At 61.0% G+C, this 16,435-nt stretch overlaps 1 protein-coding gene across 1 annotated transcript in view; it reads left to right on the top strand.

Moving 5' to 3' along the window:
• The window catches only part of JAKMIP1 (janus kinase and microtubule interacting protein 1), a 68,001-nt gene extending 51,797 nt beyond the window's left edge, over positions 1–16,204 (top strand). Inside the window, exons 6-13 of the mRNA XM_090267096.1 lie at positions 581–727; positions 1,613–1,753; positions 3,350–3,409; positions 11,010–11,138; positions 12,257–12,385; positions 13,441–13,524; positions 14,628–14,690; positions 15,811–16,204. Coding sequence (XP_090123222.1) covers positions 581–727; positions 1,613–1,753; positions 3,350–3,409; positions 11,010–11,138; positions 12,257–12,385; positions 13,441–13,524; positions 14,628–14,690; positions 15,811–15,984 — 927 coding nt within the window. The 3' untranslated portion in view covers positions 15,985–16,204. The remainder of the gene's footprint in view (positions 1–580; positions 728–1,612; positions 1,754–3,349; positions 3,410–11,009; positions 11,139–12,256; positions 12,386–13,440; positions 13,525–14,627; positions 14,691–15,810) is intronic.
• The last annotated feature ends 231 nt before the right edge of the window (positions 16,205–16,435 follow it).

The raw sequence follows: 16,435 nt of genomic DNA, 5'->3' as shown, positions 1-16,435 counted from the left end.
CAGTCCCCGCCCCCAACAGGACGTGGGCATGGGTGGGGCCACCCTAGTGCTGATCGGATGAGAGAAACGGGAGGGACACCCTGCCAGTAGGGACTGTGCTCAGAGGACTCGGGGAGCCCGCCGGGGCTGGATGCCATCACATTTACCCCTGTACCCCCAGCGCTGAGCCTGGCACGGAGGGACCCAGGGGTTGTCTGTTGTTTGAAGCGTCGGGCGGAACTAGGTAGCTGGACTGACCTTTGTGCATGTGACCCATGACCCCTAGGAGTATAAGACTAGTGCACACAGCACAGGCCACTGGCCAGCAGGGTGCCCTGGGGCATATCTGTGGGCCCCCCCGCATTGGGCTCCTCCCCTTGCCTTACCCAGGTGCTCTGAAGCTCAGGTGGGGTCCTGGGTTTGGAAGCCACGTGGCCGCGGGCCCTTTCTGGTGTGTGCACTGCTCAGGAGCTGGGGTCCTGATGAGGGCAGCTCTGTCCTGAGAAGGCCCCGTGGGCTCTCCGCTGGCCTCCATGATGGTGTGACATCAGCCATTCATTGCGTCTTCAAGCCGCCTGGCCTCTGTCTCTTTCTGACGCAGCTGAAGCGCTCCCGGGAGACTGAGGTCCAGCTGAAGCCCCTTGTGGAGAAGAACAAACGGATGAACAAGAAGAATGAGGACTTGCTGCAGAGCATCCAGAGGATGGAGGAGAAGATCAAGAACCTCACGAGGGAAAACGTGGAAATGGTAAGTCGTCTGCCCCTGGGGGCCGGCCCCCGAGCCTCACAGTGCGCGGTCTCCCCTGGGAAGCCTCTGGAGCAGTCTCGGCCCAAGCCGGCCTCCTGCTGTCACTTGTCTAGAAGTCCCGGTGGAGTGGTGTCTGTGCCTGAGGGAGCGCGCCAGGCGGGCAGAGCGCGTGGTCTGTACCCGGCGACCTCCCACCCCTGTGCCCTTAGATATGGCTCTCATTCCCCCTGCACCTCAGTTTTTTCATCCATAAAATGGGAATGGAAACACTGATGTCGTGGGGTCACCGAGAGGATGGGAGGGTAGCAGAGACGGGCCTCACTGCGGAGCTCATGCAGCGCGTGGACATGATGGCTCCTGCCCTGAGTGCTCCGCGTAGGGATGCTCATGTCCTCCAGCACAGACGGGTGGCCTTGCGTGCGGGGCGGTGTCTGGCATGACAGCTTAGGGGATGCTCATTGTCCAATGCAGGGCCAGGCGCCCCCCTTTTCCAGCTGAGAAGACTGAGGCTCAGAGGTGAATGTCCTGCTCCCTGGGCCCTAGCAGGTCCAGGTGTGAGTGTGTGATTCTGGTGTGTGGCCTGCCCTGTCCCAGCTTCCTGTCCAGCCTGCAGGCTGGGTCACCCAGTGCCTGCCCAGCCCGCTCCTGGCGGTGGGCACAGCAGCACAGCCTTGGGCTTGTTCTTGTGCAGCTGTCCCCACTTCCCACCAGGGGACGAGGTGGCCGTGCCCTCCTCCCGGCTGGGGACCAGGTGGCTGTCACCCCTCCATCCGTCCTCCCATCCCATACCTCGGAGCCCACACTTCGTGCACAGATGCACACGGGGTCCTTCGCGAACGTCGTGGCTGAGCGGGCCTGCGGGGCTCTCTCCTGCTCTGGCTGCAGAAAGAAAAGCTGTCCGCGCAGACGTCTCTGAAGCGGCACACGTCCTTGAACGACCTCAGCCTGACGAGGGACGAGCAGGAGATTGAGTTCCTGCGGCTGCAGGTGCTGGAGCAGCAGCACGTCATCGACGACCTCTCTCTGGTACGTCTGCGCTTGGCGTGACGCCGAGTGACACGGTGTGAGGCCTGGCGTCAGGGCTTCAGGGCGACGCCCCTGAGCTCACCCCGGCCGCCGGCACCTCCCTGCCCTGCTCGGCCAGAAAGCCGCCCCCACTGGGCTTCAGTGGCTCGCTGGCGCCTGGGAGCCGTTTCCATGGCTACTCTTTCTGACATCGTCTCCCCGCTCTGCTGCCATAGAGGCAGCATCAGTTCAGGAACGAGTCCTCTGGCCCTTGCGGAGTGGGCATGCGCTGGCCCTGGGAAGTCTGGTTTTCTGCTTTTAGCTTCGTGGTTGTAGACCTTTAGCTTGGAAACCCAAGCCTGGACTGGCCTGCATCCAGCAATTAGGTGACCCATTGGAGAGCTTCCTCAGACTGCGTGTGTGTGTGCACACGTGTGCGCACGTGTGTGCGCGTGTCTATAGGACTTAGGGGGCGGGCGAGCCCCCATAAGTAGGTGGAACGCTGGGTCGGAGAATTCCGCGGCTGTGTGTGGGCGGGGCTCAGGCACCGGCAGGGCGGGCCTTTGCAGTGAGCTTTCGTTGCATCTGGAAGCAAAGGCGCCCTGCTGCCCAGGAGGGGTGTGGCGGTTTCATTCATGGCTCTTCAAAGGGTAGAAAAGCCCGTGATCAAAATTCCAGAAAAGGGTTTGACTGGAGTCATCACGTTCCCTTTGCTTGTCGGTCTCTCTAGCTCTTTTAACTGCTCCCTCCCTCCCACCCGCCCGTTTCTCCATTCACCATCCCATCTGGCCGTTCGTCTGTCCTTCCCGCTGCCTTCCGTCCCTCTTTCCATCCGTTTCTCTGTCCACCCCTCCTTTCCACCTCCCCCACTTCCTTCCTTCCTTCTGTCCATTTATCCATCTACTCATCCACCTGCCGTCTATCCATCCATCCGTTGTCCATCCATCTTCCATCCTTCCTTCTATCCATCTCTCACCCATCTATCCATCCACCAGCCACCCATTCATCCATCTTTGCTGCACAAAAGACTTGCAATGTGAGACAGAAAAACAGTCGGTGCGATGGTGACAAGTTGAAAGAGGAAGGACACGAGACCAGAGAAAGTAAAGAGGACAGAGTCAGTGGGGACAGGTGGGACAGAAGGGCGGGCCTTGAGGGCGGAAGCCACACACCATCATGTGTGGGTCTCCTGGCAGCCCAAGGGAACACGGCATTGATTAGAAAGGGGAGCATTTACGGGTTTTCTCTGGGGCCGAGTGCTGCTGCCGCTGCTACTCTGCAGATGCCACTTCTCGTGACAGCAGTCACCAGGCACCGCAGTCCAGTTTCCTTCTCAGGGTGACGCTGTGGGGCGGGGGCTAGCCTCATGTGGCACAGGGAGAGCCTGAGAGTCCGTGAAATAAAGTGTGTCACCCGGCAGGGGGAGGCCCCTTGGGGACTGGCCCGGCTGTGCCCGAGCTCTGGGTCAGGGCGTTTCTGAGGGGCAGCCCGGTGAAGGCTGGGGGAGAGGGTGCTGCGCCGAGAAGCAGCGTCCCGTGGGGGTCAGCGAAGGCCAGCTGGTCTGGTTGGCGTGACGCGAGGCCGGCTGGAGATGCCGACTGCTGTGCTTCCTTCTAGGAGAGAGAACGGCTCCTGCGCCCTAAGAGGCATCGCGGGAAAGGCCCGAAGCCACCCAAGGTGAGCCTGCGGCAGCTCGGCTGCCCTGCCTGACGTCACGCCGGGGCCTGCGGGGTGGGTGGCCTGGGGGAGGGGACTCCCACGTCCCTGCGTGTTCGCTGGTGAGGAACCTGTCGTCACCGTCTCTCGGTGACACGTCACTGACGGCCGCGGCCCCGGCTTGTGTAATTTCTTCATGGAAACCTCGTGGACAGATTCTGTGTCTAGGCGTCAGGGCTGCTCACCCCAAATTAAAGACCAACACTTAGACCTTTTGAAGCATCTAAAGGACACACAGGCTTGGTTTAGGATACCTTACAGCCTGTTCTGCGGAATCAGGAGCTTTGGGCTTGCTTGTTTGGAGTGGAGCAGAACTGTGTTCTTTCTGTAAGTGCGGGTTCGTGGGCACGGTGTCCGGGCGCCCTGGCGGGGGCGGCGGGCCAGACCCAGGGTGCACAGCACCGAGCCGGCACGGGAGGGCGCCGCGGGGCGGCCGTGGGGTCAGACGGGTTGCATTTACACCTGCCAACGCCTTTCTCACGTGCACTGAAACGGGGCCTGCTCTGCTCCTGGCTTATCTTCTGGTCGCGTGTGGCCGTGTGGAAATAGTTCTGTCTTCTAAGGAAGGCGGCAGCGCAGATGTGACACCGAGTGGCCGCAGATGTGTGGTTTCCATGTCAGGGCGCAGTAGGGAGTTGGGGGGCTGAGGCACCCTGGGCCCTGAGCCCCAGTTGCCGTAAGAAAAGGAGCCAGGGGTGGCGGGCGTCCTAGTTGGTCGAGAGAAGTGGGAGTCCTCATGTGCTGGTGTCCCAGGGCGCCCACAGCAAGTGCCATGCACTGGGTGGCTCAGAGTCCCCGAAGGTTCCTCTCACCACTCTGGGGGCCGAAGCCTGACCCCAGGTGTCCGCAGGCCGGGCTCTCTCTGAAACCTGCGGGCGGTCCTTCCTGCCTCTCCCGGCGTCCGGGGCTTTGCTGGTCGTCTTTGACTGTCCCTGGCTGTCCTGGTGTTGCAGCTGCGTCCCTCCAGCCTCTGCCTCTGTCGTCCCACGCTGTTCTCGCTTGTCCCCGTGTCTTCCACGGCCGTCTTCTTATAAGGCCAGCGGTCAGATTGGGTCGGGGCCTGCCGCGGGGTGGGCAGTAGTTGCCTGCTGCTGGCCGTTGAATGTGCCATCTGGCAGCACAGGGTTGTAGCACAGGACTGAGCCTCTGACCAATGGCTGCAGTTAGGACAGTTTGCCTGGGACACCTTGCCTGGCAGAGCATCCAGGCCACACCTGAACAGACACGCTGCTCTGCTGACCCCGGGCGATGGATTCACACAGGGCTGGGGACCGCCACACCGGCTGTGAGCCTCAGGGTGGGCCCAGTTTCCGGAGGGAAGTGGCTGGGAGGCCGGTGAGCAGGCTCCCGGGCCTTCTGCCTGGTGCCAGGAGGGACCCCAGACCCGACGGGGAGCAGCGGGGCACAGGGTCCCGGATTCCAGCCCCGCCCGCCCCTCGGGGCCTCTGCCAGCTCGCCTGTCCCCAGCGCCTCCTTCGGGCCCTCGTCTGCCCGTTGCAGTGGCTCCTGCTGCCCCGCTGCTGCCAGCGTCCCCTCCCCTCCAACGCTGCAGGGACCGTCTTTCTGAGGCACCTGTCTGACCCTGCCACTGGCTTCCTAAAACCCCTGGGGGGTAAAGGTGGGGCTTCTTGGTCAGGCCCTCAAGGCCTCCCGGGTCCGGCCCCTGGCTTCAGCCCCTGGGGCCTGCCGGCTGCCTCAGCTCCCCACTCCCGCTGGGCATCACCCTCCTCCTCCTCTGCTCCCACCTCCGCTCCCCGGAGGTCCGACTCAGCTGACCCCAAGGCTCGCCCTCCCACACACAGGGTTAGGTGCCCTTCTCTGGGCTTCCTCCTCCCCGCTGCTCTGTGCTGGAAGGGGCCGCAGCATCTTACTGTCGGTCTGCTTGGCTCCCTCTGGGGCTCCGTCCGGGGAGGACTCAGGATGCCTTTGCTTGTGAGAGGTCGTGGGGCTGTAGGAGAGCTGGGGTTGAGGCCCCGCGCACTTGGGGTTTACGCTGAGTCTGGGTCCCTGGGTCAGGCGCCGCCCTGTGTGGACTGGCCCAGGGCCGTGGCCGCTCACGCCCGCAGCGGGCGCAGAGGTGAAGGCCGAGGCAGCGTGCCTCAGCCCCTGCCCCCATCACGCCAGCCTTCATCCGTGGCAGAATGTCAGGGGACAAGGCACAGAGAGGGTTCTCCACCCGTGAGACGCTTCTGGCAGAAGCGGGGTGGGGGTGGTGATGTAAGTAGACCCAGGTGCCAGCCCACTGGACACGTCTCATGCTTTCTGCAAAGCCAGGACTCTTCCAAAGCTCAGGCAGCTGTTGTAACTGGTAGCATTCGCCAGGCAGGGCTGTCCCTGGTTTTGCTTGAGGATCCTGGTGCAGGGTAGCTTGGAGAGAAACCAGCCTTCCGGTTGTCCCAGAACTCGACAGTTTGCAGGTGGCTTGATTCTAGAAGTATCTTCCCCTCCCTTATTAGCCAAGTTTCTTTTTATTGCTAGGGTCCAAAACTCAGTCGCTTAAGCAAAGACAATAATTTACGTATCTGGGAAGCCTAGAGAGGCTGGCTTCAGGCATGGCTGGATCCAGACGTGCACATATTGCCAGGAACCTGCCTCTTTTTGTGTTTCAGCTCTGCTTTCCTCAGGGCTGGCCTGCTTCTCAGGGAGGCTCCCCCGTGTGGTGGCCCACACCCCTGTGGCAGCTGGCCCTGGGGCTGCCTAGCAACCTCTGTGGCAGAACGCATCTCTCCTTGGTGGTCCCAGCAAAGGTCCCAAGCTGGGGCTCCTTGGCTCACCTTGGTCACAAGCCCATCCTCGAACCAGTCCCTGCTCCATCTGGGTGGCCCCCTTTGGGAAGTGTGACTTAAAGACTTAGCACCCGGTTGCCTACACAGCATGATAGGGTTACACAGCGCATATCACGGAACCTTTAAAAGGGAAAGACTCTCAAGCAGTGTTGAAGTTGAAGCATATGTGAACTTGCCTGCAAATATTTTTTCTTTGGTGAATTGTCCTTTGCCTTTTAATGTCGCTTTACTCGATTTCAAAGTATTTGCTTTTTTATGGTAAAAATATGTCCATTTCCCCCCCCTACTGGGAGGGTTTTTGCTTTCGATGCTACACCTAGAGAAGCTTCTCCAAGCCTCTCCCAGGTGCCCCACATGGGTGGGTGGGGATGCAAATCTGCTCCAGGTGCAGGTGTCTGTGGACAAGGGCTTGTTTTCTTCTGAATAACCTGTAAGACTCCTGCTGAGAGAGGGCGGGCCCAGAGACAGTCGGGGTGCGTGGGGCGGTCAGGAGCAGCAGATGCGTTACCCGAAGATGCGAGGCGGGTGGTGCCTCCTGGGTCTGGCGGACCCTGGAGGAGGCTCCCTCCGAGTCACCGTTGCTAGTGCTGTGCCCAGGTCCCCTGTGACTACCCAGGGACCCGGGGCCTGTGGAATGGCCCTGGCGATGGGGCGGGCCTCAGAGAATAAATCAGTGCGTAAGCTGTCCCCTGTGACTCATGCGCCTGCCCAGGCCTGGAAACAGGCGCCTCAGCCCCGCTCTGCCCAGAGCTGGTGTCCCTGTCACGGGAGGGACGCCTCCGAGCCCCGCCCTCAGGGCCGCGCCGCAGGAAGGAGCTCACTTTGGGAGAGAACTGGGCTCTCCGCTAGGACGCAGACGGGCTCGGGGACGCCAGTGAGCGGCTGGGGTGCACGGGACCCGCGCGGGCGGCCGCGGCCATGGAGTACCTGCTCTTCGTGCTCTGCTTCTCCTTCTTCCTGTGCCTGTGTGCCCTCGTGTGCCTGTACTTCTCGGGCTGCCAGGAGATGACCTACAGGCACGAAGGTGAGCGGCTGCCGGGGCGCCCGCCCTGCGCCGGCAACACCCCGCGGACGGACGTGGGAGAGCCTCGGAGGGGCGGCGCAGTGAGCTGGAGTCGGTTAAGGGTTGGCTATTTTGGGAGGCCCCTCTTTTCCTCATGGCCCATTTGATCTGCTAAGGATGAGCCCCTCTGTATATTCAAAGTGTAGTTGATTGGAGGCCTTTGTATACCCTTCAGTCATTTTCCCCCAAACTGCTTTTAAAAAATTTGGATTATTTTTTAAAAGGAGCCAGCAAGACAAAGAACATGGCAGCCGGGAGGGCTGAACCGCTGTGAGGCAGCTGATGTGCTCGGAAGGAGCAAAGAGGGAACTTGACCCCCCTAATGTATGTTTTCTTAGGAAGCGCCCAGGGAATCTGAGGAGGGTGGAGATGGAAAAACTCGAGTGTCTCTCCCGCCTGACTCTGTTTAAAGCCCGTCCTGATGAGCCGGGAGGCAGCAGTGTTCCCTGGGCAGCTCCCGTCTCCATCCTTGGCGGCAGGCGGTGTCCCTTCGTACAGGTGTTGTAAGTGCAGCGTGAGGCCGTAGGCCCGCGGTCTCCAAAGAAGGCGGTGCCAGGTGTTCACTTGAAGCATTAAAATGCCCTTTCCTAGCTTTGTTTTTTCTTTAATTAATAAAGGCGTACATTTATGTAGTACGTTTCTGCTTCCCATACAATGCAATCAGTTATAAAAAGCTGACCCCTAGGGGACACAAACTGGCCTGACCCACCTGTTGTACAAGGCATGGGGGGGTCACTGTCAACTCACGGCTGCTGTGGCAGTGGCCCTGCCTTGAAGCTGTGGCCTCACGCCCTTCGTGGCTGTAGGATTCTAACCTGAAGGCTCTTCTGTGTTTGGTCCCCGGCCTCAGAGCCGCTTCCTCTTCCCTCATGGCCGCTGCTGCCCCAGGGTCTTGTCTCTGGGACCACTCTATACTTGTGGGGGGGGGCTCCTCTGGGGCCTGGGGACAGGCAGCTCTGCTTTAAAGGCACGTCTGCAGCCGCTGCCCTGCGTCGGGGCTCTGGGACTGAGTGTCTAACCCGCAGTCCCACAGGCTTCAGGCTTCGGACATCGGGCCGGCCTGCGGCGTGGTACGCTGGGTCACTGGCCCCGGGGGGTGCAGGTCGCCGACCATGGGTGGTCACAGTGTGGCATCCCAGCTCGGTCCTTTGGAGAGTGTGTGGCTCGATGGCTCCTGGGGCTCCATCGCTGTGCCAGGCAGCACCCACCCCGACGCATCACCGCATGATGTCATCGGCGCAGCAGCGAGCGCAGGCTGCACACAGACCTGCCCCCAGAGGCCTCGCAATTAGCAGCGTTTACAAGAAACAAGGTCGGCTGAGCGGCGGCCCAGAGGCACGAGGAGCCCAGGGCGCAGGGAGGCGAACCGTGTGTGCGCAGGTGTCGCCCTCACCGTGCCACGGCCGCTGCTCCCTGGGGGCCGTCGGGAGGGGCTGCTGGTCCGCAGGGGCGCTGGGTGCATGGCCGTCTGCAGCCTCCACTCGGGGAGAAGTCATTTGGAATCGACGGAGCCTATTTGGCCCTCGCGTTCCTGCCTGTGCGACGCCCCTGGGTGCACAGCCAGGTGGCTGTCCTTCGGGTGCGGACACTGTCTGCCGTCGACAGGCTCGCGGGGCACTGCGCTCACTCACAGCGTGCTCGTGAAGTCTCGTGCAACAGCTGGTGGCTCCTGAGTGCGCCAGGCCCTGGGCCGCAGCGGGAGCAGGAGGGCTCAGACCCTGCCCTCGGAGCCAACCCCCTGTGCCCGCAGCAGGAAGACAGGTGGTACATGTATAAGCAAAATCGGCCTCATACCAGGCGGCGATGCGTGCTGGGAGAAAAGAAAGGCTAGACTGGCTGGGGTGGGGCGGGTCAGGAAGGGCTTGGCGCTGGTGGTCAGGGAAGCCTTTTCTGCTGAGGCGGCCTCTGTGCAGGCTGGAGGGGTGTGCAGGAGAGAGCCATGCGGTCCTGGGGGAGAGCACCCAGTCAGTGCAAAGGCCCTGTGGCAGGCCTGTGGGAGGCTTCGGTGTGTGGCCGGGGCGGGGTGGGAGGTGGCCCACGCAGGCGTGGACCGCAGCGAGCCTGCTGGCTTTCCCTCGGCTGTGGTGGGCTGCCAGGCTGCAGGACAAGGGTAGGGGTAGGGAGGGGGTTTTAGTAATTTCAGTGAGAGAACGGTGGCCTGGACCAAGCTGGTGGGACTGGAGCAGAGAGGGGCGGGAGGGCTGGCTTCTGGGCGGAGGTGGAGCCCGCGGGAGTTCTCTAGAGGCGTGAGGGCACCGAGTGTTGGGGGCACCGAGGGGGTTGGCCTGAGCAGCTAAAAGGTCAGAGCTCCGTGACGAGCACGTGCTCTACAGTGGGAGTGGCAGGTTTTGGGGGTGCCTCACTGTCCACTAGGCCCACGGAGCTGCTGGGGAGACGGCTGACCACGAGCCAGGGGTTCGGGAGGTGGGACCTGCCCCACGTGTATTAAAAACAGCGGTGGGCACACGGCGGAAGCAGCAGCCGGAAGAGAGGTGCCAAGCGCGGAACGTTTGAGTGACGTGTGGTGGCTGGTCCCCTTCAGCGAAGCCGCTGCAGAAACTAACTGTGCAGATGACAGAGAAGTCCCCCCGCTTCCTCTCTCCGCTGATGTCCGAGTTATTCCTGAATCACCTTGTGAGCTGTGGTCCCAGACACATTTTTCTTCCGTTTGGAGCATGAGGTGGCAGACAGGTGTTGGCTTAATCAAGCCAAGTGGGAGGAGCCCTGCATGTGGGGTGTGCCCTGACCCCGCTCCTGGTTCAGGATGGGGCGGAGGCTCTGGACACGCCAGTGGGCGCCTGGGGCTTGGCTCTGGATTTAGTTACTAGTTCTTTCCTCATGGCCGTGAGAAGCATCCATTGATTGTAAAAACAAATAAAAGTTTTCCCCAGGGATTGTTCCGGGGAGAAAAGCCCGTGTTCCTGAAACAAGGTGATCTGGAGATTGAGGGCTGATATCTGCAGCCCCCAGGGGAAGGGAGGTGTCTGGCAGGGACCACATCTGGTTCTGATCACATCGTCTCTCCCAGCCCCCACTCCCCGCAAGGGTCTGACCCATGGAAGGTGCTTTGTCACGTGTTTTCTGAACGAAGGAACACACACAGGAATGAATGAGTGGGGGGTAGGGGGTGACCTGGCTGGCGTTAACATTGCCTCCGATTCTGAGTGATGGGGGCATGAGGGTCCGGTGCACTCTTCCTTCTAACTGAGTTTTCTAAGTTTCCTGTAATAAAACATTAAAGAAAAATGGCCTCTTAGCACAGGTCTGGTGAGGACTGGGCCACATGCTGGCCCGGCGGTCAGAGCCCCAGGGCCCATCTGTGGACCCTGCCCCTTGTGTGGCATGAGAACCAGACAACCCCTGGCCCACGCCCCGCTCCTTAGTACAGGTGTGCTGCTCGAGTGTCAGCACACGGGCACAGCACATGCGTGACCTCGCTCTGTGCTCCCAGATGAGGTGAGGGTTGTGTCCCTTCGAGAGGGGCTAAGTGACTTGCATAAGGCCACCAGCTCCCAAGCCCAGAGCTCTAGGGTCCGGCCAGCGCCCAGTCCTGCAGCCCTCCCCTCTCCCCCACCTTTGGCTACCTCCATTCCCTCCTGTGAACTCCACCCACCACCCCTCGGGGGGTCCTTGTGGCCTGGATGTGGCTCGTAGCTTGGGGACCTGGCAGTTCTGAGTTTGTTCCTGATGTCACGCGTGTTGCCTTTTACAGAAGCATGTTGTGGAGACATTTTTTGGATTTGACGAGGAGTCTGTGGACTCGGAAACGTTGTCAGAAACGTCCTGCAACACGGACAGGACGGACAGGGCCCCCGCCACGCCCGAGGAAGACTTGGACGATGTGAGTGACCCTCCGCCCTGGGATGCCGTCGTGGCGCTGCCGGCACCTGCGCCCCCACGGAACGCTCTGACCCCCAGCGGATCTGTGACGTCACAGCCCTTACTGTCAAGGGGGCGGTCCCCTTCACAGGCTCCGTGAATGGCCGTGGGCACCGGCAGCGTGTGGGGTCGTTTTCCCTTACCCAGCACCGGCTTTGCAGAGATGCGAGGTCACCTTGGGCTACTTACCCTTTGTGACTGAAATTGCTGCATATGGTCTGTCCCTCATTCCCCTGCACACACGTGCACACACACGTGCACACAGGGACACACACACAGATGCATGTGCATGTACGCGCATACACACACACATGCACATGCAGACACAACACACCACTCAGTGGAAGCAGCGCGGTGGCCGCTTCCATTAGGAAGCTGACACGTGACGTAGGAGGGGTGCAATCAGTGGTGAGGCGTGTGGAGAGGGGCATGCGACCCCTCGGCCCCCCAGCCCGGGCACCATGCTCTTACTCGCCCGAGGGGCCTGGAGTCAGCGCCAGGTGTGAAGACGGCTTCCCCTCGCCCCGCCCCAACCCCGGGTGAAATGTTTTAGGGAAATGTGACCGTGCCAGACACGTGCGTTCCGATTTGCTTTTTTCGCGGACAGTATGTAACAGGCACCTTTCAGCACCAAAACCCCGTTTCCACATTGTCCTCTTGAGCACGTGGGACTGCGTCACGGGGGAGCACGCCGTGCATTTAGCTTGATGGCCTTGAGGACGGTGTCCGCAAACAGCGCCCCGAGGCCCTCCCAGCACGTGCATCTTTGCACACGCAGGCGGCCGCCTCCCCGGGGGAAGTCCCAGCGTGGGAAGTGCTGGGCGGGAGGGTACAAGGCACACAGTCACCGGGGGTGGCGGGCTGGCTCGGGCGCCCTTGCCCTGTCTCGTGCACGTGGCTCAGGCAGTTCCTGGGGGGTTGGTGAGCAGCTGGCCAGGGACAGCGTGTCCGGCAGCCCTTCACTTGGTGCCCCAGCACCCGGGGCTGTGGCTGCTTTATTAAGTTATGGTTGGCGGCAGTTGTGAGTCCGGGCGCTGGCGCTGGAATCCACGTCCGGTCACATGCTCCCTTGCCTCGCAGACGACCAGCAGAGAGGAGGCCGAGCTGAGGTTCTGCCAGCTGACCCGGGAATACCAGGCGCTGCAGCGAGCCTACGCCCTCCTGCAGGAGCAGGTCGGGGGCACGCTGGATGCCGAGAGGGAGGCCCGGGTGAGTGCCCGGCCCGCGGGCCGGCGCTGGGATTTGGTCACGTCGCCCTGTTGGGGGCGGTGGCTTGGGGTCTGAGAGGCGATGGGGACCCAGAACAAACTCTTCACTGTGGCAATGTCCCACATTGGGTGGGCCTGACGGGAATGGCTTTGCATCTTCAGGGGACAGCAGGAGATGCCAGAGGAAATGAGGCAGCTGTCCAACACGGGGCATGCGTGCTGTGTGTTTGCAAGAAGTTTCCAATGTTAAGATCAGTAGTGAAACTCTTACAGATTTCAGACCCCCCACTGACTGGGCTGAGAGGCCCCGACGAGCATCCCTGTGGATCCTTGAGAGGGGCTGTCAGGGTGCTCCCCGCCCACGAGGCCCCTGGCCCCTGCTTGCTGCCCAGGTCTGGGCCACGCTGCACTCGGGCTGGGCTGAGGCCTGCCTTCCAGTGGCTCCCACTTCCTGGCCCTGACCCTACCTTCCGGAGCCACACAGGCCCGGGGCTGCTTGCCCTCCTCCTGAGAGCGAGGGGACTGCAGAGAGCACACCCCGGGGCGTCCCCATTTCATTCCGTGACAGCCGTGAGGCTGCAGGGAGGGCACCTCTGAGCCGCTATAGAGCCCAGCCTGGAGTCTGTAGGGCAGAGAAGGTTAGTGGCTGTGCTTGGTTTGAGTGAACCGCATGGTTCTTATTAAAAACTGCACCTAGTCGCGAACCTTTAAAATCGAGATTTCACATAGATATCCAGATTCCTGGCTTCTCTTGGAGGCTCAGAACGTCTGGCAACTCAGCTGAGTGGCATTCCCCCGAGACGGGACCTGTGTCACAGTCCCCACCACTCCCTGTGACCCAGGCGTCAGCATCCTTGTCTATGAAATCGAGGGGGTCAGAGGGGACAACTTCTCAAGGCCTTTCAGTCCTTAAAGCCTCTGCATCTGTAGGTGGTAGAACCTGTAGGCCACCAGGTAGGCCACGTTTGAACACGTGCTCCTGAAACGGCTTGTCCCTAAGGCCTGGGCTGCAGCGGCTGAGGTAACCCGCTCACTTTCCGGTCCTTCCCGTTCTAGACTCGGGAGCAGCTGCAAGCCGACTTGCTGAGGTGTCAGGCCAAAATCGAAGATTTGGAGAAGCTGCTGGTTGAGAAGGGACAGGTGAGCAGTGGCTGTCTGCACTTCTGTCCCCTTGGCGGTGTCCCCGGGCCTCGGTGCCAGGGGGACGCTCTGTGGACGGTATCATTTGCTCCAGAGACGTAAGAGGACAAAGCACTAGCAGGACGCAGGCGAGCCAGTCCCAGCTAACAGGCCTGCTGTGGACCTTTACAAGCTCAAAGCGAGCCATGACATTCCAGCCTGGCTGGTGCTTTGCACAGAAATAGGACAGGATTCCAGAGGCAAAGTGGCAGTAACAATCTTTTTTGACATGAATCTAAAGAAACACTGCCATGGATGATCAAGATTTAATTGTGAAAATGAAGAGGGGCCTGCCACCAGCTGTCAGTCACTGCAGAGGCCCCGCCTCAGGACTCTGAGCTGTGACTGTCACAGGGAGGTCCAGCCCCTTGTGCGACTCAGATCAGAGTCACCTCCCCCGGTGCATCCTCTGCATTTGGCTGGGCCCAGACAGCAGGACGCAGGAGAGGCGAAGCCGGGCCCAGACCTGTCCCCTGAGGTGGGGAGCGTCCCCACTGTTAGGTAGACAGAGGCCCCAGAGGGCCTGGGCCGGAGGGACAGGACAGAGGGGGGTCTTTGTTCCCGCCCCCGCCCTCCGGTCTTTCTCGAGCACCGATGGAGTGGCAGGCACCACGCTGGGCGCTGGGGGTGCTGCGGTGACAGCGTGGACTTTGTGCTGAGGGCTCACGGGGCTGCCCCGGGGGCGGGGGGACGTGACCAGGCAGAGGTGTGTGGCTAGGGCGGCCCGGGCAGACGGACTGGACTGAACGGAAGCTTCGCTGCAGGGATGTGGCCCACGGGCGTGGGGTGACCCTCGGGGTGCGGCCTGCACGCTGGCCCACAGGCTGCGGGAAGCAGCCAGGAGAGAGAGGCCACACTGCACCCTTTCCTTGTCCCTGGTGCAGAGCCACATTCCTGGGCTTTGGGGGACATGAGCCGTGGAGAGGGGATGCCCGACACACCAGTTGTTTCTCTTTTCCGTGTTTAAAAGTTTCTTATTAAGTGGCCTTTCCCCTGACATGTTATCTGTCGTTGAGCGTCAGTTTGCTTCCGTGCGTGTGGACCTATTGAGTGCTTCTCCCTAGGATTCCACGTGGGTCGAAGAGAAGCAGCTGCTCCTGAGAACCAACCAGGAGCTGCTGGAGAAGGTAGGTGGCACCGGCACCCTGACCCTGCACGGTCGGGGGCCCCCACGGGCCCCTCTGACTGCTCAGTCTCTCCAGCCCCTCTCCTGTTGGCGCCCTGGGGCCGGCTCTTAGAGGGGGGTGTCCTCCTCGTGCTGCTCAGAGCCTGGTTCCTGGGGGCTCCTGGTCGCCGGTCCCGGTCCTGTCCTCAGGGAGGGGCCTGGAGATCTGGCCCTGCGGACATGGTCAGGACCCCTGTCCTCGCAGGGCTCCCAGGCCCTCCCCTCCCCCAGGGCGGGGCCTGCGGCACTGGCTGATGGGCCACCCTTGGGCCGTCCTTGTCCAGTTCGTGGACGGGAGGCCATGGTGCTGGCAGAGCTGAGCCTGTCGTTCCCTCTCCATTCATGGAACTTTCCAGAACCCTCTTAGAGAGTTGGCTTATGGACTAGATGTAATTCTTTGGGATGGGACCTCGGCTTAATTTTTTCTTATTTGCCTACAAGTCAGTGTGTTTTTTCCCCATAAATATACTGAGTTGGGCAACCAAACCCCAGTGCAGGTTTAGGACATTCCCGCCCTCCCTCCGTAAAGAGCCCCCATGCCACCCACAGTCCTTCTCCGTCTCCCATCCCCCGCCCTGGGCAGCCGCCGTCGCCTGCTGCCCCTGCAGATTTGCCTTTTCTGCTCACGCTGGAGGAGTCAGGCCTGGGTGGGCCTGGCTTTTAAGTGTCCCAGATGCCAGGTGTCCTGGTGGGCCCTGGCTTCCAGGGGAGGGGCCGCGGTCCAGCCCCAGCCGTGGGGCTGCTCACACCCTGCGTTACTTCGCAGCATTTGGGGCATTGGGACAGGACTGGACGCTCTTGGGTGAGCAGGCCTGTGCGTCGGGAGAACTTTCTGTCCCTGGTCCTGCTGGCTGGATTCCGGGAGCCACAGAAAACTCTTACGCAGGACGAACCGGGCACGGCCCCTGTGCAATACACCCCGTCCCCCACCCCACTCCTCAGCAGGGGGCCCTCCCTGGGGGCGGGCCCTTTCCTCAGCTGGCGCTGGATCGTGGACACGTCTCTCAGGGACACGTCTCTTGGGGCCCCGGTGAGGGACAGCGGTTCTCCTGCCCGTTAACCCGCAGATACGTTTGCTCTAGATTTACAGGCTAGAGATGGAAGAGAACCAGCTGAAGAACGAAATGCAAGATGCCAAGGACCAGAACGAGCTGCTAGAGTTCAGGGTGCTGGAGCTCGAAGTAAGAGACCCCCTCTGTTGTAAGCTCTCAAACGGCACCGACATTCTCTTTGAGCCCAAACTGCAATTCGTGTGAAGCTCCCAGACGTTTCTGAGCATGTGTAAAGGGGGCGTGTGGTCGTCGTTTCTCTCTCTCTCTCTCTCTCATTTTTTTAATCTGTATGTTCAGAATAATTTCACTGCCTTAAATGTTCTGGAGAGAATGCTCACTGAAGTCTTTGGACGTGTACCAGAGCTGATATATTTATTGCCTACAGCTTGTTTTGCACTTAATAAAATAATTTGTTTTTGCAATATTTTGCCTTTTTTATTTGTGTTTCATTTCCATAACTACTTCTTGCCTGCATGCCTGGTCACATGGGGCGCCCTCCGCCAGCACGGACCGCAGCGCTGTGTAGCTCGGGGCAGACTCCCTGCAGGGTCTGACCTGGTCGCTGCGGCCTCTGTCGCGTGCTTACTGCTAGTCTGACCCGTTTTCTGTCTGCCAGGGCGCACACAGGTAAGTGACTCGGGGAAGGGGGTGCTGG

The sequence above is a fragment of the Furipterus horrens genome, unplaced genomic scaffold (assembly GCF_987537825.1).
Source record: "Furipterus horrens unplaced genomic scaffold, mFurHor1.1.pri manual_scaffold_2, whole genome shotgun sequence".
In the NCBI taxonomy this organism is placed as follows: Eukaryota; Metazoa; Chordata; class Mammalia; order Chiroptera; family Furipteridae; genus Furipterus; species Furipterus horrens.
The sequence above is the reverse complement of the archived record's forward strand: the minus strand, read 5'-3'. Positions and strand labels throughout refer to the sequence as shown.